The sequence below is a fragment of the Bemisia tabaci genome, chromosome 7 (assembly GCF_918797505.1).
Source record: "Bemisia tabaci chromosome 7, PGI_BMITA_v3".
In the NCBI taxonomy this organism is placed as follows: domain Eukaryota; kingdom Metazoa; phylum Arthropoda; class Insecta; order Hemiptera; family Aleyrodidae; genus Bemisia; species Bemisia tabaci.
The window spans coordinates 28,329,038-28,352,802 of NC_092799.1; the positions used below are offsets into that span (position 1 = coordinate 28,329,038).

General features: G+C 39.5%; 2 protein-coding genes across 9 annotated transcripts in view; both read left to right on the forward strand.

Annotated features, from left to right (window-relative positions):
* LOC109040649 (fatty acid synthase) lies at window positions 1-12,491 on the forward strand. 8 transcript variants are annotated; one of them, XM_072302782.1, is made up of 8 exons: window positions 9-1,347; window positions 2,387-2,539; window positions 3,479-3,677; window positions 4,401-4,578; window positions 5,424-5,566; window positions 7,592-7,839; window positions 9,276-9,329; window positions 12,351-12,491. In XM_072302782.1, exons 2-7 carry the CDS (start codon window positions 2,534-2,536, stop codon window positions 9,279-9,281), a joined length of 780 nt encoding a protein of 259 aa, XP_072158883.1. In that variant the 5' UTR covers window positions 9-1,347; window positions 2,387-2,533; the 3' UTR covers window positions 9,282-9,329; window positions 12,351-12,491. The 8 variants fall into 8 exon arrangements, 3 of the variants coding, with proteins under 3 accessions (XP_072158883.1, XP_072158884.1, XP_072158882.1); XM_072302783.1 differs by lacking the exon at window positions 12,351-12,491 and adding an exon at window positions 11,131-11,436; XR_011900286.1 differs by lacking the exons at window positions 9,276-9,329; window positions 12,351-12,491 and adding an exon at window positions 6,611-6,714 and having other exon boundaries at window positions 1-1,347; window positions 7,592-7,730.
* LOC109043382 (UNC93-like protein MFSD11) overlaps window positions 11,879-23,765 on the forward strand; it is a 17,515-nt gene continuing 5,628 nt past the window's right edge. Inside the window, exons 1-3 of the mRNA XM_072302779.1 lie at window positions 11,879-12,491; window positions 13,216-13,385; window positions 23,378-23,554. Of these exons, the coding sequence (XP_072158880.1) occupies window positions 12,405-12,491; window positions 13,216-13,385; window positions 23,378-23,554 (434 nt within the window). The 5' untranslated portion in view covers window positions 11,879-12,404. The remainder of the gene's footprint in view (window positions 12,492-13,215; window positions 13,386-23,377; window positions 23,555-23,765) is intronic.

Genomic DNA, 23,765 nt, shown 5'->3' on the forward strand with positions numbered 1-23,765 from the left:
GAGTTAATGACGCGCCTTATCAACACATTGTGTTGGAGTTCACTGCTTGTTTTTTCAGTGTATCCACAATGACCTATGCTGTCATGCTAAGCAAGAACGCCGTAAATCCATCAGAATTTTCCCGCGTTTTTTGGAACTCAACACTTTATGGAATAAAAACTTTTTTACCCATGCACTTCAAATTTTCAGGTTAAGTGCTTGATACTATTTGCGAAAGAATTCTGTAAAAATCTTGTCCCAAAGTCCACAAGTTTTTCTGCAATTATGCATTTTTTCCAAAAAATTTGAAATAGCGTTCACGGCGTTTTTGCGTTGCACGACAGTATAACATGAACGAAAGTATGGAAAGTGAGAAAGCTTCCATTATCACCAAACTATATCCGAACTAACGAGTGATCGAAGAGCCGCACAGTGGGCCGGGTCAGTAAGAGAGGTTGGACATAATTTGGAAACTTTAAAAGCTTATGACTCCGTTTGTACACAATTTTGAGGTTCTGAAAGTGGTTTCATTGGTTTCCTCGTAAAATTTTCTCTCAGGGGCACCCCTTAAACTCTAAAATTTGACGAATTAAACGTGAAAATTTGCAGTTTTAGTTGAAAATTTCATGTCCGGCCCCGCTATTTGACTCGATCCACTGTGAGCCGTTCCAACGTGAGAATAAGGAAAATCCTACGGGTGTCCTCAATGCGTGTCCTTCCTGACGTAAGGACATAGCTTTACTCTAAAATGAACCTTGTTGCCCGTACAATCCAGTATTTGCCCGGGCTCATTTTGACGTGTAGTCTCGCCTTTTCCTCAGCCTGTTGACGATGTGTTGCATGTGTTGCGGTGCCAAGGGCAATCCGCAAGGTAACGTGAGGCGTTCGATGCCGGAACTCATTGTCAGTTACGTTGCTTAAGACCGTTTTCACACCATACCGACTTTAAAGTTTTAGTGTGTTTCATTCTTCTACTTACAGAAAAAAAAGTTCGGTGCTCCATATCATCCTAACTAATTCGGGTCGTCAAACTGAATTTTTGGTTCGTCAAACTGAATTTTCGGTTCGTCAAACTGAATTTTCGATTCGGCAAACTGAATTTTTGGTCCGTCAAACTGAACTTTCGACCATTTGGCATACATGGCAAAACTTAATTCGTCAGTTCACTTTACCGCACGAGTTCGGTTACACGAACCGAAAGTTCAGTTTGACAAACTGAATATTTGAGATGATACAGAACACCGAATGTTCGGTTCACATGACCAATTTTTTTTTCAGTGTAGGAATAAAACCGCTTATTTGAAAGTTCACGTGTATAGTCAGAAGATTGGAAGTTATAGTTTGAGGCCAAGTTTAAGTTACGCTAAGGTCAGCATAGATACTAACATTTCGATTCAAGTGTGCTCCCGGATTTTCTTGTCAGTTTTGTTAGCATTCTGTGAATGTGGTGAAAGCAAGAGCCTGATTTATCGCCTTTACACAAGTGACGGTGGGACAAGTTGATTTTAATATGGAGAGAGTAGGAAGAGGGAACTTGAGTTGTGAGTTGAATGATGAGGTCGTCATCGCGGGGTTTTCGGGTCGATTCCCTGAGTCCAGAAACGTCGAGGAATTCAAGAAGCATTATTGTTCGATGGAACAGACATGGTCACGGAGGCAAAAGAGTTCATCAGGAACCTTAGACTCACAAAAAGCTATTGTTAATTGAAACGCGTTAAGCAGAAAGGAACCAAGCCACATCAACTATTGCCAAATTTAACTATAAAGGCAATTAAATTTTTAACATGGAAACGGTTGTGCGGATTATTATGTGGATTATTGTGCGGATTATTGTGAGGATTATTTGTGAACTTTCTGCGTAGTACGGAGCAAATTTATGAAAATTTTCAAAAAAAAAAAAAAAAAAAAAAATCTGCATAAACTTTCTCTTGTAAAAATTTGATAATAGCTGATGTGGCTTAGTTTCTTTTTGCTAAAAGCGGTCCAATTCATGCACAGGATGGTGATCAATATGCTGCGTATAGCGGCAAAAATTGGGGTGGCCGGTTTAAGTGTTTCGAGTTGTTCATTTGAGTGTAAGGAACTCGCGCTCACAAGAAATTCCCCACGAATCCGAACTTTACTTATCCCGGGGAAGGGGTGGGGGTCCGAAATGGGGTATTTTTGGGTTGCTCTTAACCTTAGCGCTTCAAATTAGTATAAGTGCAGAAAATAATTATATTTGATTTGATATAGGTATCATTAAATGCCTGAGACTGAGGGTAATTTATACTTTAGTTTAAAATCATAACTTTTTTGAGGAAATTTCCACAAATATCCTTGATTTTTCCCTCACATTTGAATCGTGGTTTCCATTTTTTTTACCGAATGCACGGACTTTTCATTGGGTTGACCGTATATTTTGTAGGTCTGTACGATCTTCCCTCTAGAACGGGGAAACTCCCAAGCCTAGAATTCTTCGATGCACCTTTCTTTGGCGTCCACCCGAAGCAAGCGAGTGTTATGGATCCACAACTAAGGATCTTACTAGAACTGACCTACGAGTCTATCATAGATGCTGGTAAGTACTCACTTGGTGAGTGTTTTAAATCATGCATAAATTATATGCACAAAAAAAAAAAAAAAAAAAAAAAAAAAAAAAAAAAAAAAAAAAAAAAAAAAAAAAAAGATTGAGGACTGCTCTAATATGCCAGTTGCGCTGGTCACAGAATCTTGTTTTGATGCTTTATTCTTGTAGATTAGCTAAAAATAATAAGAGCTGTTCAAGCAGAAACTTTCTACGTTGAATATTAACCGAGATATCGCGCCTTGAAATACTCGGTGGATGACGTCAAAAACACGACTTTTCGAAGGACGGTATCTCAGTTAATATTCAACGTAGAAAGTTGCTGTTTGGACAGATCTTCTTATTTTTAGCTAATCTACGAGAATCAAGCATCAAAACAAGATTCCAGCGCAACTGGCTCATTGGTGTCAAAGTTAGTTTGAGTTTCTCAGAGCGAATTGCGTATCAAATATCTGGTTAAGAGTCCTCAGCAGCAACTTACCAAATATATTTGTCATTGAGTGGCTTACTTTGCACATTCTTGTGTAGACGAACAAATCGGAGCGCCTTCATAATTTTCAGTACCTTTGACGTCACTTTTGTCGATTGACCTAAATCATAGCTAAAGCCGCATCATTTGTTTCATTTTCTTTCTTCAAGACGAATGAGCAGAGAGAGGGAAAATATGTTGCTAAGGTGGCAACATGCTCATAACATACATTGAATTGGACTAGGATCTGTATGCCAATTCTAACCATTTTGATTCAACATTTCGGTACTCTTCGAATGGGCTTTTAAATTACTCTGATTATCCGTAAGTGGCTTTGATTAGCATCAGGAAGGTTTCTGATTTAGTATTAAAATAAAAGCCTAACATGGATAATTAATTCTAACTTACTTGCGGATTAGTTACCCCTTACAAAATTTAAGGTGATTATTGTATTTTTGGTCCAGTTGGCTGATAGCAATTTCGCAAACTCACGAAACTCGACTTTCGAGCAACACATTATGACTGCAACTAAAGGTCGTGGAGTTGACCTCGTCTTAAATTCACTTCCTGGAGAACTGCTGCTTGCTTCTGTGCGATGTCTTGCCAAAAATGGTAGATTCTGCGAAATCGGGAAACTGAACTTCTCCAACAATACACCTTTGGGTAATTTACAGAAAACTATATTTGTAAGTAGATCGTAGACGTGGTCACCGGACAAAGAGCCGCTAGACAGTGTGAATTAAAACGCAAAGAGACAATTTCTTGATTAAAATTTTATGAGAAATATGTTAAATATGCTCTCAATGCCAAAAACTAAATTGTAAGTGAGATATGAACGCTTGCAAATGACATTAAAAGTATTGAATTGAAAATTCTTGGTTGTGAAAATACCAATATTAACGCAATTCAAATCGGCCATTGAAACCAAACTTACACCTCCGACAAATAACTTTGGGACCTTGGTTTTTTGGCAGACGGACACTTGTAATACGGGCGAAAACAGAAGACGTTCATGCTTAACCCATGAATTGGACGTAAAAGTTTGTAATATGTTTTTTGTTTTAATTGTTCTTGGTCTACGCGAAAGCTTGACGATGAGATGCATAATGCGGGACAGTGCCTCATTTTCTACCTTTTGAGTGGTCCATTGGTTGAAAGAAACTAGTCGTGAGAAAAAATTAAAATTTTTTCTGGTAGGACATTTCAGGTTGAGTCATGAATAATATAATTAATCAATATGATGAAATAATTAATTGTTATAAATGTTCGTCCCATTTGTAAATTTTAAGCAATCTTGTTAGGTTAGCTACGCATGTAACTGAACTTGTACGTGACACCCTTATGGTGATCCTGTATGCTGAACGTATGCTTTAAAATTTTCTGTAGGCTTGTCTCTGTTCTCCAATAATATATCGTTCCATGGAATTCTCCTTGACTCCTTATTCGATGACAACAGGGAGAGATACGATGTTGTCAAGCTGGTGAGCGATGGATTCAAAAATGGCGCCGTTCGGCCTCTTCCGGTGACCATCTTTGATGATACTGAAGTTGAGCAAGCCTTCCGGTAATAATTCCCACTTGCTATCATGATTTGTAAGTGCGTTTTAGTGTCAGGAGACTACTACCAAAGCAAACAAAATACGATAATGGATACCATGCAATGAGCAGGAAGGTTTGGCGCAGAAACGGCTTTAAAATGAGTACCTTGTTAGGAGCTCTAAATGTTTGAAGCTTGCAGTTCAAGAAGTAAAAAATGATGATCAAAACGCATCAAAATTCTGTCTAACTATCTTGATTTTTCGGTAGTGCACGGCAGTTTGCCGCAAATCGCGGTCGTGCGCAAATGCCGCATATCAGCTCAAAATCAAGATACTTGGACGGAATCTTTAAAAGTAATTTACATCAACTTTCACGAATCAATATTTTCTCCCAAATTCAGCATAAAGTACCAATTGATACAAATGGCATTGCATGAAAATAGTATATGTCCAACATTTCAGTTATTCGGCACGCTTTTCCAGCATATTCATGTTGGAATTTTCTTCTTGTCTTTTTTTTTTCGTTATTCTTTCTCTCATAATTTCGAGTGTTACTTTAAGGGCTACGTGATCGAACACAGCCAAAGATAGGAAAGACATAATCGGGCCTCGTATTTTTAAGTGTTCTCCTGAATTCGAGTGACGGCTCATATCAGCTCATAGAGCGAATGATCATTGCGAGTTCACGCCTCGCTCCAGCGCGCCTTCAATTTCGCAGACGCAACACGGACATCCATCAAGTACGAATAGTTGTATCTCTGCGCCGTCATCAACTCGGGACCTTTCCCTCATGAAATAGTATGTTTCCAAAATTTCAGTTATTCGGCACACTTTTCTAGCATATTCATGTTGGATTTGTCTTCTTTTTTAGACTAGCAACCGGTGAGCATATTGGTAAAGTTGTATTAAAAATCCGTGACGAAGAATCGAGAGCATCGCGACTTGCTACTCCAAAATATGTTTCTGCTATCCCTCGGACTTACTTTAAAGCTGAGAAGTCTTATTTGCTTGTCGGTAAGTATTCAGTTAGTCTGTTTAAGAATTAGGATAAGAAATGAATCAACGAAGCACAGCCTGGTATTAAATGTAGTTCAAATCAATATGATGAATATTACGTCCACATTATCAGACTTACAATTATATTCTTAAGTTGTCTTGATGGCTCATTGTGAAGTTAAGAATCAGTTTTTTATGGAACTGCATTTTGAGTTTTTACTTCTCATCTTTAAATATTAGAAAACCACGTTGCCCATCCCCCCAGTGGCGTGGCGTGAATTGCGATGTATCTGTTAGCGGACAAACCCGATTTCAGGACAAACTAGAATTTCCTAGGACGAACTAGTTTGGCCTAGTTACCGCGGGCCCTACTAGAATTTCCTAGGCCAAATTAGTTTATCCTACAGCACGTAGGCGAAACTAGTTTGGGCCTAGGCCGAACTAGTTTTTCCTAAAACACGTAGGCAAAACTAGTTCCGGCTTAGGCCGAACCCGTTCGGACGAACTAGTTTGGCCTAGGTGGAACTAGTTGGGCCTAGGATTTTGAAGAAACGTTCGGCTATCGATTCTATCGCAGAAATTGGTACTTATCTATCGAATTAACTATCGATAAGAGTCTCAATCAAAACACCAGTCCACGCTGAGCAGTGATCACCAGTCCACGCTGAGCAGTGATAAGGAGCACGTTAATGTTCGCGACATTACTTTGTGTTGTTATTAATGCCGTATTCAATTTAATTACTTTCTTTCATTTATAAATTTAGTCGTTATGAATGTATAGTCGTGTCGTGCAATGCTTTTTTACGTGCGAAGTCGTTAAAACGTGAAGTTTTCTTCCGAACAATCACATGATAGTGCCGTACGATAGTGCCGGAGGCAAGGAATTCTCTGCAATTCAAAATGTCACAGCAGCTTATCATGCAACAATAAATAGGTGAGTTTCACTATCTGGGGCTGGGGAGGGGGAGGGGGGCTCTAATTGAAAAATCAAGCCAATTGAGGACACATTATTCTTAGATGAATTATACATTGTGCCTTTCATTTTTCGAATTTTTTTTCCAGGTGCTGGGATAGATGCTGCTACTATTGACGAAGAATAGCTGCTGATGATCAAGCTTAACAATCAAAAATCAATATCAAGAATATTTCAAGTAACTTATTAAAATGTACAAAACAATACGGGTAAACTAAAAATTAAAGCAATAAATTTACATTGAAGAATTTAAAATAATCTTCCTATCATTTCCTTACTTTACCCCGTCTAACCATATTGAAAAAAATAAAATCATTACTCGAGGTTTTTCCTAAAGCACCTAGGACAAACTACTCTGGCCTAGGACAAACTAGTTTATACTAAATTGCTCAGGACAAACTAGTTCCGGCCTAGGCCAAACTACTTTATCCTAGGTGCTTAGGCCGAACGAGATTTCTTCCGGCAAACGAGTTTGTCCTAGGAAATTCTAGTTTGTCCTAAAATCGGGTTTGTCCGCTAACATCTCGATTGTTATGCCATTTAAACCTATGGTAAAGAATCGGTTATTAAGGTGTTCGCTGCGAACACCCTGTTTATCGATTTTTTCCCATAGATTTAAATGACATATCAATCGATATATCGCAAAGCATATCACGCCACTGCAGCCCCCGGGGACGCTGCGCGCCCTAAAAGACCCGCTTCGCGGCCAGCGAAATCGTCGAAATCGCCCGTTGGGGGTTAATGAGCATATAATATAAATTGAATAACAAAACGATTTTCCAACGAAAAATTTCCCACCAAACAATATTTTAAATGACTTTCTCCTTACACTGAATTCAGATTCCATCTTTGGAATTCGACCTTTGGACCGCCTTACTCTCCATCCTCACCCCGTCCAGCGAGCGTCTTATGAAAGATTTTTTTAGAATAGGGAGGATTTGTAAAAAGTCAATTTAGTGTCTGTCAAATAAGTGCTTACTTCATTTTGTTTTGTTTGGAAAAGATGAAATTCTTTTATATTGTTTTATTTTTCACGTAACTCGGCTGTATTCGCTTGATACTTTTTTCAGGTGGTCTTGGAGGGTTCGGCTTAGAATTAACCAATTGGCTTATCGGTCGTGGAGCAACCAAGGTTGTTTTGACCTCCCGAAGAGGTTTATACAGTGGCTATCAATCTCTTTGCGTCCGGAAGTGGAAATCAAGGGGAATTAGTATTCTCATATCTACAATAGACTGCTCAACTGTGGCAGGGGCCACTAAGAATATAGAGGAAACCTTAAGATTAGGTCTAGTTGATGGAATATTCAATTTGGCCGCCGTGAGTATCCATGATTACCCTATCGCACGATCAATATCCCTTCTAATCTGTATGATTAAATTAAATCATTTATAGACGTAATTTATGAGAAACCCTTATTTGCTATCCATTCCCGAAAATTGCCACCGTTTGGCCAACATCCATACTGGATCTGAAAGCAGTCAATACTAACGCATCTCTGGCTGAAATGGGATTGGACTCTTTGATGGAATTTGAAGTAAAAAATATTCTCGAATACAAATACTCAGTGGTAATGCGCGCTGAAGAAATTCGCAAACTCACTTTTGCGAAATTGCTTGAGCTCCAGAACGACAGCTACTCACAATCCGTTGTTTCGCAGACGAAAGAATGTAACTCCATTCCAAGATTGCCAAATTGACTCAAACTAAATTAATATTTCACTAGAACGAACCTGTGCAATTTTCGTCCATAATTTTACTAGTATTCGCTCGAGATCAGATATAAAATTGGTGAAATTTTCAGTTAAGAATTCCGAAGATTCTCCTATTAAAATGCAATTTGCGAAGGGAACTTTGGAAACAATGAAATGCAGTTACATTATTTCGTTGCGAGGACGACGAATCAATGCACGTGCATCCGTGTTAACGCCCTCACCAGCATCTTTGTAATTATTGTATACGAGTATGTTTTCTCCCTTTATCTAGAAAGAGTAGTTTCTTCTCACTCGTTTAAAAATTCGACGCAGTCAGTGAGAGTGATATCATGAGTTTTTTTTGATAGTGCGATAACCTTTCTTCGTTTGGACGATTAAGCTACCTCAAAGGGAAAATGTTGGCTTTTAATTAATGACACGCTAGGTGTTAATAGCCAAAGTTGCTTGGGTACCATTAAAAAAAGCCATAATTACTACTACTACTAGTGAAAAAAAAACCACTAAGAAGTGGCCTGAACTGTATGAAACAAGGTGGAGAAATGGTGCTGGGTCCACACCATTTCGTGGGGAAAACAAAGCGAAGAAATTCCAAAAAGTAAATGGTGATTAATTTAGAAAAAATGGGCATTATAATTAAAATTTAATGGTGTGGACCCAGCACCATTTCTCCACATGCTACTATTACAAGTTTATGAACTTTACTCCTGTATTATTCGTCGCGGTGCACTATTTCGTTATTTTTAGTATATTGAATGCAAAGAATTGTCTAGTTTTATATTTAAAAACATTTTAATAAAAAAAATTTAAGTTAAAAGTTGTTGAAGTTCATTTCTCACCCACGATCCACTTCATACTTTTCTCAGATCATGGCTACATGCATGGAGAAGTGGCAGTTTTAGAATAATTAAACAGTGCAACCGATGTAAGGTACAGCGAGGCGAGGCGTGAGTGATCGACTTTCGATATTTGAAGCTGTGGTAATGAATCGATTATTAAGGTGTTTGTTGTTAACACCCTAATGTTTATTGCTTCTTTTCCATAGGTTTAAATGGCAGATCAATCGATGTATCGAAAAGGAACGCTGCTGAGGTAAAAGGTACTGGTGGCCGTTGGCAATGAAGGCACCTTTTTACTTGCTCTACTCATCAGCTCGCACATCTTTTCCTCTATACTACCGTGCTAAGGAAAAATGCCGTATGAAAATCAGGGCCGGATTTAGGGGGTGGCCACATGGCCGCGGCCCATGGCGGCAAAATGGGGGGGGGGGGCGGCAAATTTTGCAATTTTTTTAAATGCAGGCACAAAAAATCGGATTCAGAAAAAAATTAGAAATAAGAAAAGGTGACAAAATCTCTCATCTCCTGAGAGTTCATTCATTTCTAATTTTGCCGTATTTCGGTGATACAAAAGACTGCGCACCTTTAATTAGTTGATTTAAGAGATAAACCAAACACGTAATTTGGCCTGGAGCGGTGCGGCGCAAAGAGAAATGATGACGAGGACTTGAGATGAAAAGGAGAAGCCCTCGACGCGGCGGCCGGCATGTAACGCATATTAGCGCCTACGAGACTGCATAAATACTTCACGCATTGCGTCAAACGCAGCACGGTCAACAGCGGTCGGCGCGGCGACTACATGAATGCTTCACGCATTGCGCCAAACAGTGTGGTTAGCGCGGCACGCACGCGCACGGCGGCGGAAGTTAAAATTATTAAACCACATTTATGTTTCTTCTTTCTTAATTTTTTGGTTCAATTCTTACAAATGAAAGGCCTTGTCCCACACAGAGATAGGTTTACGGAACTGAACTTTCGCGCGAAGTTCCGTTAACTTTTGCTAGCAGTGTTGACAGGGCTTCCGCAAAAAATGTGTCCAACACGAGTGAACGCGTCTTATGCACCCTTCTCCCTCCGGCACGTTCACTTGATGGTTTTTATTGATGTTTCAAAATGAATGAGAAGAGGGCGGCAAAATACAGGCGGCCCATGGGCGGCAAGTAGGTAAATCCGGCCATGATGAACATTAGAGAGTAGCCGAATTACTCCGGATAAAACACGTATTTTTGAGGAAAGTTATGCATATTTGTCCTTGAAATTGTCCGATATTCCGGATTAAATTTCAAACAAAACTTTCCATAAATTTGAAGATAAATATTCTCACATGTTCCCAGTAATTTTTTTTGTTTTGTTTTGGAGGAAATGCTGCAACGCCTGAAGGTTCATACGCCATTTTTCCTTGCCTCGGCAGTATAATTCTATGCCATTGAGAAAATATGAATTGGCCTGGGTCATATTCACATGTATAATTTTCTCATTTAGCTCACAATTGTTGGTACACCATTAAAAACTGCTTACACTCTCACACAGGAAGAAAAATATTGACCAACATTTTGGTTAAACATGGGAAATTAAACACGCATTAACAGATGCTGTTGGTTGATTTTGTGTGTGTGTGTTAGTTTTCCCTGTGTCAAATCGACAAAATCCTTGGGCATAAGTGACCAAATCTTTGAGTTGAAAATTTACGACCTCGTTAAAAATCAGGCGCCGCGCCAGCCGCCGGGATCGATCCTGGATCACATCGAGGATTGTCTTTTGTGCTACAACCACTTGCCCGTTCTTACCTCTGAATACGATGGAGAGAGAAAAACGTATATTAGTTCAGCGGGCCACAGACCGCATCTACAGATGTCTCAGAGTAACCTAGAGTGTCGAGAGATCGATTAAACACCAAATAGCGATGAGCAATCAAGTCCTTTGGGTTGATCTGACGCAGAAACAAGTAACACAAAGGAGGTAACACTAACTTTAACCGTGCAGATTTTGCCTGCAAGACAAAATAAGTTGCACGACGTCAACAAAATTTTATAGATATTTGTCTCTTTTTGCCAAATACAGACCAGGCTCCAAAATGGCCTCAGGCCGCAGAGGTGTTGGCCAGTGCCAAACAGTGACTAAACTTCTCCGACTGTCACTTTCGTCCACGGCCTTGGAGACAATCATGTTCGCAAGTAAATAGCGACGCCATACACAGGATGAAAGTTAAGAGCCATCTTTGCTTCTCCGCATATTTGCATTACTACTAGTGAATTCAGAGTTAAGTGTTAGTGCTACGCTTCGCTAAACCGAAAAGTTGTTGAATTTGATCGAGCCACCATCTTGTGTATCTTCTACCTTGCTAATATCACAGAAAATTTTGTCCTGGTTTACTTTCATTTTTCTTTAATTTAAATAACTTAATATTTTCTTAACTTTAAATAAACCTAGCCTTATATATTTTACATACATTTTGTGAAAACGTCTGTCCCAGCAGTATTCACAAGGTATTAATCTGTGAGTTCATCCAAAAAATATTTCTAGAAATTTAGGTGTGTTATGTTTATCACGAGTAATTAGCGGAAAAGACTATTAGCGAGCTTTGGTTAGTCAGAGGTAAAACGTTGAGGAAGAGAAACATTGTTTCAGCAACTTAACCACGAAAAGATTCGGTATAGATGCGTCTACTTGGAGTCATATGTGTTCAAAATCAGTGTGAAGGTGCTTAAGCATGCTTTGTCCCGTGGAGTCTGGTTTTGTGGCGCAGAAAATGTACACGGATTTCACGGATGAAAATGTACACGGATTTTCATATACAGAGAACCCAAGGGAGGAATATATTTTTCCTTTTTTCATATTATATCTGAAGTGAATTTGCGTTTTGCTCATGAGCCTTTGCGACTTAAGAATCAATTTTTTGGACCCGTAAATTCGTAGAGAGCGACGTAATTAATTCCTATTAAATTAATTCATACGGCATGTGCGCAATATGCCACCAGTTACGAAGAGCGGAATGTAACGATCAAAAACAATGGCACCTCCACGCGATTAGAATTGACGAAGACAATAATGACACTGTCTCCTTTGGAATATGAAGGTTTTATTCCTAGTGACGGGTCCAAGCATTAAATTTTAGACGTACTCAGATGAAGTAGCTTTAATTTATAGGGGGCTTCTGTACAGATAAAATTATCACGGTCGAAGTGCGTGCATTCTATGTTTACTCTGTTTCATGCTCAAGTGAACGACGCAAGTGGTTAACATCTTGTAACATCTTAATTGTCCTGTATACTCATTTTCAGTTTCTTCAAGTTTCTTTAAATATTGGGCTGTGAAAGAAGCCACGTGCTTTTGTTATGATTAGTCAAACTTTTAATGTATGTGCTGTCGGAATTTGTCAGTTGATTCTCTTCTCTGGTTATCAAGCTTTATCGGATCTTCAGGTTGGCTATTTTTTTTACTTATGGGTTTCTTTCTCATTCATTACTTATGAGTTTAATTTATTACTTACTTTCTTAGCATCGCGCAAGTGTTCCATATTTACTTGAATTTGTTTCTTAGATCCCTTGCGCATGCGCAAGGGATCGACGCAAGTGGCTAACATCTTGTATATCTTAACTACTGGGTTTATTAAGCGTGCCAGTAGGGCTCGCTTTTTGACTTCACTCGGATGTACCATCGAAGAAAAAATCTAGACAAAATTGCAAAAAATTGTTCTTTTGCATGGGAATTCCTTGTAAGAATTTTGACCTGAAGGCAAGAGTCGAATAGCAGTCGTACTCCATAGAATACACGATGTACCTGAATGAGTTTAAATTGTTTTATCTGCCACAATTGAAAACTCCTAGAACTCCCCCCCCCCCGGCCTCTGGTTTCTTTTCTTTCTATGAAAAAATAAGACTGCGGCTAAGTACGTTTTTCAATTATTCATTCAACTTCTCATTTTATCGGGCACATTTTCTCGATAGCAGTACGAAAATACTTGATCCCTATTTTATATTGGTCAAAGCACGCTGAAACGTGTATCTTAATTGCATTCCTGATTTGATTTGTCAATAATTATTGTCCTCGTCGCAAAAATAAAATTCATAATCTTTACTGCAATCTTTAATTCATTGAAATTCCTTTTTTAATTTTCAATTTATTTGTCTTGGTATTTTTTTTTAGAAAACACTGTTAGTAAGCGCACACGATGACAACCCTAATTTCAACGTCGATGGCTACACTCTCTCTGGAGTTCTATATACATCTTTCGCCATCAGTGCATGTCTCGTTCCTTCGGTTATTTCATACATTGGCGCCAGGTTGACGATGTTTTTTGGAGCTGCCTGCTATGTGTGAGTGCACCTCTGCCTGCACCCAACGATAGGGAAGGGGGACTATATGTAGCATAAAATTTGCAAGATTTCGAGTAAATGTCAAAAAATAACACCAGCTGACACAATTGGAACACTCTCTTTTAAATTTTCCTGTTTCAAAATGGAGGTGTTGCATGTGTGAGGAATTTGCGATTTGACCATTAATTTTCATGTAAAAGTTCGCGAGAAACACTATGGTGCCACTGATTTTCTCTGAAATCAACTCCCAAGCTCAAAAAAGCTCTCAAGTTGATGCCACAATGGAGGGGACATCCCACGCTATCCTGAGAGTCCACGTCTAGGTACATCAAGACAAACTCTCCATGCAAAGGTAGGGAGCAAATACATTGTCATAGGGCTGCCACTTTATTTGGGGACTCTAAAACTTAAAACACGGCAACCCTGCTAATGTATTTGCTCCCTATCTTCGCGTGGAGAGTTTGTCTTGTTGTAGACGTGGACTTTCAGGATAGCGTGGGATATCCTCTCCATTTTGGCCTCAACTTGAGAGCTGTTTTTGAGCTTGGGAGTTGATTTCAGAGAAAACCAGTGGCACCATCGTGTTTCTCGCGGACTTTTACATAAGAATCAATATTCAAATTGCAATTCCTCACACATGCAACATCTCCATTAAAGGGTGCATTGTTGAAATGACTTGAAGAGCAGTGGCGAAACGTGCATGATCGATTATCGATATTTTCCCATTTGAAGGTGTCGTAAAGGATCGCTTATTAAGATTTTCGTTCGAACAACATGTTAATCGATCATTTACGTATAGGTTTAAATGGCAGATCAATCGATATGTCGCAAAACACGCCGTGTCACTGTTGAAAAGGCAATGAAATTGGTCCAAAATCTAATAAGCGTTAAGGTACTATTTGGTCTATTGAGGAGGACGAATCCAACTTTGCAAGGTACATTGACGGTGTGCGTCGGCAATCACATTCCTCGGTTTGCCACTTCGCAGACTTCCTGTCATACTTTATGTTTTAAACGGGAAACTACTCAACGGCATTTCTTTAAAACTGCCAGGGCCGCATTAAGGGGGTGGCCACATGGTCCGCGGCCCATGGTGGCAAATCTATAGGGGGCGGCAAATTTTGAATTTTACTTTCTCGCTCCCATAGGGTAGAGAGGAAGTATTGTCATCCTCCAAAAAAAAAAAAAAAAAAAAGTTGAAATTTCATCATTTCTAGACGTTTTAAGGTCCCAGGAGTAAAAATAACCATACTTGGAAAAATGTGTGTCCGTCCGTCCGACGTCCCCCAAATCTGTCTACAGCGATATCTCAGAATCTATCTGTTCGATTTCATTCAAAATTGGCACAGGACACCATATCTATGGTCTTCTTATGCACGTTCAACGATTTTGAGGTACGCTAAAATTTGGGGGGGCTACGCTCAATTGTCCATTTTTAGCAAAATCACACGGAAAGCTCATTTTGAAAGACTGTAAATTTTGAAAAATGTCTTTAATTCTTTAACAATGGGCATCAAGCACATCACCTGGGTCATTAATTTAAGTTCCAAAAAGATCTTTGGACTAAACTCAAAATTCAAGAGATTACGAGGCCCAAAAGTAGGCACTTTGCTCCGCGAAACAGCTCATTTTCAAGGACTGTAAATTTTAAAAAAATAAAAAAAAATAAAAAAAAATGCCTTCAATTCTTCGAAAGTTGGCATAAGAGCACCACCTGGTTCATTAATTTAAGTTCCTACGAGGTCTTTGGACTAAACTAAAAATTGAAGGGTTACGCGTCATTTAGTGAGGGCACTGCGAAATCACACAGAATATATGGACTAAAATTTTGAAAAATGCCGTTAATTCTGTGAAATTTGGCATCAAACGCAATTGAATCATTGATTTGAGTTCCTGAAAAATAGGACTAAACTCAAAATACGAGGAGTGCAGACCATCTCAAGGGGGTATCGAGATCACTCATCGGTGGGAAGCTCCGCAGTCTGGGCGTAACATTCTAACAAATGGATTAAATGTATTAAAATTGGAGATAAAAAAGTTAGCAACTGCTACATACCAAAAAGAATCCTTGCACAACTATCCTACTCAGCTTAAACTGTGAGCGAACGGATGAAATGATGAAAACATGAGACCAGTAAAGGGTTGAGGAACAGAAAGTAAAACACTACACCCGATTATATTCACGATATTACGATGCAAATCGTTTATTATTGTTTTAATACTACTATAATGCATTGTTACCCAGCGAATGATGAAATCAAATGTCAAAATTAAGAACTAATGACACAAAAAGTAAATGAAATAAAATAGAAACACCTTGACTTAGATGTTGTAAACAAAGATCCACGTTATCACCGACAGGAATGGAGATTGAGAGTCGGAATGTGGGAGAGTAATGCCATGTCCATACCGCTCTTTGATTGGTTCAAACCCGATTCAACAACAAGATGCAGATTCATTCCAAAGCGGATAAAGAATGGTAGTCGCATTTCGTACCTTCTTGACGTCACACGGCATCGTGTACGTTTTGGGTTCATCCTGATTGCATGGCACACCATGTACCCTCTGCGCGTCACAGCCTTTAAAATGGCGGCTCAACTCCAGTTGCGACTACCTTTCTTCCTTCACCATCACATGTCTCTACCTCACTCGTCATAGAATGAGAATCCGAGGCTGGGCTAGAATTTGTTCTATGCCCTCGCTCAATGAGTATCATGAATCTCGAGTAAATCGAATTCTTCTTCGACCTATTCTCTACACCAAAACCTAGAATAATAAAGCTCCAAGAGGAGTGCCTTCTTCATTTGAAATGCATGTGCTGTAATGTTGGGTGTCAGCGCTGACGATACCTACTGATCTATCCTGCTAATGGACATAACCACTTAGATCTATTTATTTCCCCGATACTTTTTGAACATGAAGAGAAGAACATTGCTTTCTGTCTTCTACTTTCTGACATTGCGGTGAAGTTCAAAGCCGAGCCCAGGTAACGATGCAAACTATTCAACCTCTGACCGTTACAGTTTCCTTGGACACAAAGCATGTAGAAATAGTTGTTGACTGTAATTAATGGCTAACTCAATATCTGCTTGTGTCTGAGGAATGGTATTGGCAGAATGGATTAAATCTTCCTCAGCGACACCATTGGTTGACCGAGGAGAAATGATGAGGTATGAAATCAGAAATGTTTGCCACCTCTGCGCTTCCAAGCAATTTTTTACTTAGAATTGTTGACGCAGGGTCTATATATGTACCAAATACCATACTTTACAGTTGTTGATATAAATTATTAACTCAATCACAACAACCTTGCGATTCCCTTCCTCCGAGTTCACACAGTACCTCTCCTCGAACGTAGCATAAGCGACCTGAAAAAGTTCAGAGTATTGGACACAAAATATGTAGAAATAGTGATTGACTGTACTTAATAGCCAAATTAATATCTGCTTGTGTCTGAGGAATGGTAGGTATTGGCAGAATGGATTTAATCTTCCTTTGCGACATCATCGGCTGACCATGGAGAAATGATAGGGTATGAAATCAGAAACGTTTGCAAGCTCTGCGCTCCCAAGCAGTTCTTACTTAGCGTTGTTGACGCAGGGTCCTCTGAGATAAATAGGTATAAAATCCTATTTTGGGAATCCTTAAGCTCATTTGAACAGTGATATTTAGAAATGAATCAAGTTCCATTGCTGCTTTGCAGGCTCTGCGCTCCCAAGAAAATCTTACTTGGCATTGTTAATGCAGGGTCCTCGTAAGTAAATAGATACCTATAAAATCCTGTTTTGGAAATCCTAAAGCTCATTTGAACAGTGATATTTAGAAATGAATCAAGTTCCATTGCCATTAAAATTATGCAACCTGACCTTAAGGGAAACTGAATGCATGCATTCCCGTTCAGTTCATTTAAAACCAGAATGCTTGGGTGGAAAAACACAAATTATTCAAATTCTGGGGCATTTTTCACAAAAAGGAAAAGTTGCATCTTTTTGAAAGCAATTCAATAGACTTGATTCTTTACTTCTATACGCAGTCCATATTTAAACAGTTATTCCATCATCCAAATTATGTTTGCTGCTGGGATAGGTTATTTCAGTGCTAAAAATGAGGCCACCTGCGGCCTAATTATTGAAGCTAAGTCATGCTGCAATCACACGCTGAATTTAGCAGCTGAATGTAGAAGTCATCAGTAATCGGCTGAAATTTAGCAGATTCGAGTTATTTTCATCCCGATGTGTATCAAATCTACTTGAATAGTTCAAACAAATTCAAAATTGGTGGTTGCTGAGAATCGTTGCTGAATTTTGCGCGTCACGCGCAAAATTCAGGCATCGGGTCGATGACTTCTACATTCAAGCCACATTCAGCGTGTGATTGTGGCATGAGCCTGAAACTATAAGACATAGCCCTATCTTAACCATGTAATATATTGCAATTGGATGTCTTATCGGGCTGCTTTAAACTTTAAATAATTGGCCCCCTGGTTAAAATTTAAGAAGGAACTAGCTACCAAAAGTAGGCACTTCTTAAATTTTAATCCCACACAATGCTTGACAACTAAATATAAGTGGTAATCTTTACTTATATGATTACTTAATTCCAATACCTTTGAACAAATAGTAAGCCATACATCCGTTAGAGATGAAGCCTGTGATCAAGGCATCAATTCGTAAATCCAAGGAAGAAAATGCGAACCATGAACAAACAATGACCACTGTATGAAACTGAACAGCACTTGCTATGAAGAAATTAAAATTATACTCATCTTTAGTAAACTTTGTGTTGACACTCAACATGAATTCAAAACATGAAACTGAACAGCACTTGCAATGAAGAAATTGAAATTATTCTCATCTTTAGTAAACTTTGTGTTGACACTCACATGAATTCAAAACATTGATTAATTATGGTGTATTTAAAGTAGCTGTGTTTGTAAAACCTTAGTGCTGTAAATTTAGAGGAGCCAATGATAGTATTGCAATGAAATGTGGATAGAATAAAGTACACACATTCCGGTCAATACTGTTCAGTGGTCCTTTAGAGAACCGGTTGGATACTTCGAGCACAGTTTGGAGAGTTGAGGACAAAAAAAAAGGGAAGACTTTAGGTTGTGAAACGCTCAGCCGCTTCCAGGAGGAGACGATGAAGGATGCGCAGACCCTCTCGATTCAAGTGAAGCAAGTCTACTCGGCGATTCTGATGACCTCTTTTAGGAAAATAAAACTTTTCGTAAAATCGGCGGTCAGGCTCCCAAGAGTCTTGACGCATGAAGGGAGAGAAGCTGTCAACCACAAGAACACGATCACGCAATGATTCTCTGGAGCAAAAGCTCGACAACCATTGATTGACCACATCAATCTTGCGATTGACATGCGCAGGAAAGAGAGGAATAGGAGGGATTCTGCCGACGACGATGAAGCGAAAGTGTCTTTCGGCATAAAGAAGGAGGGCCTTCAAGGCCTTTTTAAGGGCTGGGACATCAACTTCCGCCTTGATGTCGTTAGTCCCTGCTAGAATGATAAGAATATCCCTGTCTTTGTCGAAGGCTTCATTTCTTGAAAGGCGCTTAAGAATCTGGGTTTTTAGGATCGATCGGAGCCAAAGATCATGGTTTGCCGGAGGAAGGCAACAAGCAGAAGCACCACTAACTGCCAAGGATACAGAATCTTCGACAGGAAAATTATTAAGCATACGAACCAATTGACTGGCTCCAAGGAAAACGTACATGATGACAGATGAAGTAACTAGGTTAGGTGTGAAGAATACAAAGTAAAGACAAATCAAGAGAAAAGATTAGCTCAGAAGAGGAACAAGAGTTTGGACCAGAGATAAGAGATCAGTTGGAGAGCGGATAAGATACGAACGTTACGCTACCTGATTAATTCTTCCAAAAAAATAGGAAATTACCAAGATAACAATCCAAGCCTGTGCGAAGTTGAGCAGAGAATGGAGAACGGACGGGCGCATGCAGAAGGAGGTGGCAAGCCGGCCGTTGTTGGTTTTGGCCATGACGTAAGATGCACACTGTCCAATGGGAATGAGGGTTTCACGCATTACGTGACCCAAATATGTCACGATCTTCTTTTGCTATATCGTTGCTTGATGTGACGTAGGCTTGTACATTTCTCCGCTCGCCACCACCTCCTGAATGATGAGATTATCATAAGAAGAGTCGATTAATTTCATTAATTAACGGCTTAACAAACTTAAATCGCAACCGATTTTGCCACAAAACCTGTTTCTATAAATGACGACCGCTCTTTACGAGGAAATGACTGCAACCAGCAAGACAACTTGTCTCTGGTGCAGAGGTACCCCTTTACTTCGTCATGGCATCACACCGTCAACCTGTCACTACCTGTCATGCCCCGTCTTAAGTGTTTTAATTCTTCATTATGAAAAAAACAAATGAATGACTCATTTGCTACATCTTGAACGAATTGGCTGGTATTGACTGCACTGCTGCAAGATTGCTCTGTCGTTTTGAATCTATTCCTCTGGAAACTGAAGAATTTTTTGGATTAATCGTTTCTTACCCCTTTTATATTCAGGAGAACTGTGATTTAAAGTGTGAAGTCAGTGTTAATTATTTTATTCTCTTGAAAAATAGTTCCACTGAACTTTATTTTTGTGTTGTTTATGTTTCGTTGTCTCCGTTTCTCCACCGTTTCCTCACCTGTGGTACTCGTATTTGTAAGTTGCATGCGTTTAATAATAAGAATTAGGGCTCAATAGTACCTACCTGTTTACAATTCAGATGCTTAATAATTTTAGAACCTAGCGTTTATTTTTTTTTGTAGTATCTCTCACAATTTATTTGTACTTGAGACTGCCTTTGAAAATGACCCACCCTTGAATTTAAATTGAACCTCAAGGCTTTCCTTGAAAATTTCGTTCAAATTAATTACATTGATGCCAATTTTAGTCTGTTTATCCCTAATTTAATGATGAAATCCTATTCGGAATCTTTGAAAGGATTTGTGGCAGAGCCTACCAAAAATCAGACCGATTTATTAAATTTGCCCCAGCCAATCCTACTGGCCAATGCCACGTCAGAGAAGAATCTGACACAAGTGTCTCAGGAGCAGTTTACAAAATTCTGATATGTAGTCGCCTTTTAGGCAGTTCTTGAGAAGCTTTCTCTATTCATGCTTAAGACGTGGTACTGGCTGGAGTCCTGGAGGACGCCAGAGAGCTAATCCTACTGGCCAGTGGCATATTCCAAGAGAACTGAGAAAATTCTAAGGAACAGCCCGGTAAAATTCGCGTTAATCGCTATGTTATTGCAGCTTTTGAGATCCTTGTCTGATTCATGCTGCAGATGTGGTATTGGCTGGAGTCCTGGAGGACGCCAGAGAGCCAATCCTACTGGCCAATGCCACGTCAGAGAAGAATCTGACACAAGTGTCTTAGGAGCAGTTTACAAAATTCCGATATGTAGTCGCCTTTTAGGCAGTTCTTGAGAAGCTTTCTCTATTCATGCTTAAGACGTGGTACTGGCTGGAGTCCTGGAGGACGCCAGAGAGCTAATCCTACTGGCCAGTGGCATATTCCAAGAGAACTGAGAAAATTCTGAGGAACAGCCCAAGAGTAACAGCTGCAGGGTAATTTTTAGGAACTAACCTAACTTTCTATTCCTACTTCACCAAATGAAAATATTAATAATTTTCATTTTCGATGTTTAGTTCATTATAGTTAGTATAATTTATAAAATAAGTTGTAAAACCTAGTATCCGTTCATAGTGCGTTAGTGCGAAATGAATGATTTGAGTTAATTTATAATTTTATTATTTTATTTCATAAGTAAAGGGCTTGTAGCTGTGATGTGCTTTTTTTCAGATCATATTTTAAGTTTAATATTTCTAAGTGAGTACTGTTTCATAGTCTACTATTTTATATAATTGTTGTACCAATGAATGATTCCACCGAGATTATGACCATGTCTAAAGCATTCTGTCAATTACCTCAGTAGATCCTCAAGAATCTTAGAATTGCTAAGATTTTTAAGGATCGCAGTCTTCACTGTGTGGCATTATTCGTGTATTATTTAATCGAAGATGCCTCTCAGTGTTGACAAGCGATTCTGAATATGTTCATCACATATCATTGAGGAGTTCCAATTAAGTTTCAACAAACACGATAAAAATGGTATTTACAGAATCAGATCGTTGAGGGATAGGTGGCGGAGCCACCAAAATGCCGGCGCGAAGCGCCGGCTCGAGCGAGAAAGTCCCGTGCGGTCCCCGCACCAATCCGCGAAGTGGATGGGGGGGGCGAAGCCCCCCAAATGCCGGCGCGAAGCGCCGGTACGCGGCGCGAAGCGCCGCGCATAAATTGGCCGGAGGCCAATTTTTTTTAAATGTAAGTATAGAAAATTCGAATTTAGAAAGAAAAATTACAAATGAGAAAAGGCGACGAAATCTCTAATTTTCTGAGAGTGTAGTGAGTTTAAGCGCTCAGCCGATAGGCAGCGCTTTTTGATTTCGACTTGCCTCTAGAGTACTAGTATACTAGTGCTAATTCGTTTAAATGGCGCACCAGCTCATCGATGTGTTGGCTTTTTGGTGGGGTCCAGTTTTAAATAAAGCTGTGAAAACCGTATTTTACGCTTTTAACGTAATGCGCGGGTAGTTTCGATCGTTTGTAAGAAAATTCCTTAGCGGTATAGAGTAATTCTTATCGAAATTGATCGTTGAAAATAAATGAAGCCTAAAAAAAAACGTGCCTGATGAGCTCAACGGTGACTATCATTTTCGGGAAATGAAAAAACGCGTTTACGGTTTCCTTGGTAACCATTGTTTGCTATCAGCTGATGTTTTATTTCCATTACCCAGCAAAGTCGACGGAGTTTATACTTCCTTTCTTTACTAAATACATTGACTAACACCTGAGCGCTTTTCTAATACGACAGTATTAGAACTTTCCCGCTTGTTTACTTTTGTCGTCTTTCAGTGATAAGACAGCACCTTTAATTAGTCGAGTTAAGAGAGAAACCAAACACGCAATTTGGCCTGGTACGGCACGACTTAGAAAGAAACGATGGAGAGGACTTGAGATGAAAAGGAGAAGCCTTCGGCGCGGCGATCGGCATGTGACACATATTAGCCCCTACATGACTGCACAAATACTTCACGCATTGCGGCAAACACAGTGCGATCAGCGTGAAACGCATAGCGCCTACAAGACTGCGTCAAACACAGTGCGTTCAGCAGCGGTCGGCGTGAAACTCGTAGCGCCTACAAGACTGTCGGAAAACTTCACGCATTGCGCCAAACACGGTGCGGTCTGCGCGGCGCGGCGGTGGAAGTTAAAATCATTAATCCACATTTATGTTCGTTCTTTCAAATATTTTCGTTCATTTCTTATGAATGGAAGGCCTTGTCTACACAGAGATAGGTTTACGAGACTTAACTTTCGCGCAAAGTTCCGTGAACTTTTGCTAGTAGTATTGACAGGGCTTTCCCAAAAAATGTGTTCAACACAAATAAACGCGTCTTATGCACCCCTCCCCCGCTGGCACGTTCATTTGGTGGTTTTCATTGATGTTTCAAAACGAATGAGAAGGGGGCGGCAAAATACAGGCGGCCCATGGGCGGCAAGTAGGTAAATCCGGCCCTGGAAACTGCCGTGATTTTTCTTCTCTGTTCGAAGAAAATTCTGCAAAAACTTCAAGGAATGTTGCCACTTTGTTCTCCTTCAAAAAAATAACATAGAGGCGAAGATTTTCAGACAACGCGAACGAGATATGTGATTGCAGACTTACGCCGTCGATACGGAGGAGAGGAGAAAATACAGAGAAAAACAGATTGACTGCGCACAAATACGTGCATGCAATTTTACTATCGTAGAGGAGACTTCCGAATAGATGCGAACCCAAATGTTTTCTTAGAGTCTAATTGTTTTCTTTTATCGGAAAATTTTCATCTCAATAATGCACAGAGTAATGCGTTCCCTCCAATCAACCTCTAACTGTGTGCCTTTTGATCCTTCAGGGCCACACCCGTTGCAATTCTTTTGGAAAATACATGGCTACTTTACGCATCAGGAGCATTCAATGGAATCGGAGCCGGTTTAATCTGGACCGCCGCTTCGAATTACCTAGTTCTCAACTCTACGGAACTAACGCTAGCACGGAACATGGCCCTGTTTTGGTTCTTCTATCAATGCGGGTGAGCAAATGATCTTGTCACTTGTCGAATGCAAAGTCTATCATCGATCAATCATTTTTTTCGGTGGTATTGGTATCTCCCTTTCAAGATTTTTAGTTGAATTATTTGGAAGTATTTAACCTTAATCAGTCCACTACATCGAAATTCGCTGAATTTCTTCTCGTTTTTTTCTTCTTTTTTACAAAAACTAAGCCAAATTTTGTTAATATAT

Coding starts and splice junctions, on each gene's coding strand:
- LOC109040649 (XM_072302781.1), top strand. Junction 4,579..5,423: donor GAAGTTGAGCAAGCCTTCCG/GTAATAATTCCC, acceptor CTTCTTTTTTAG/ACTAGCAACCGGTGAGCATA. Junction 5,567..7,591: donor GAAGTCTTATTTGCTTGTCG/GTAAGTATTCAG, acceptor TACTTTTTTCAG/GTGGTCTTGGAGGGTTCGGC.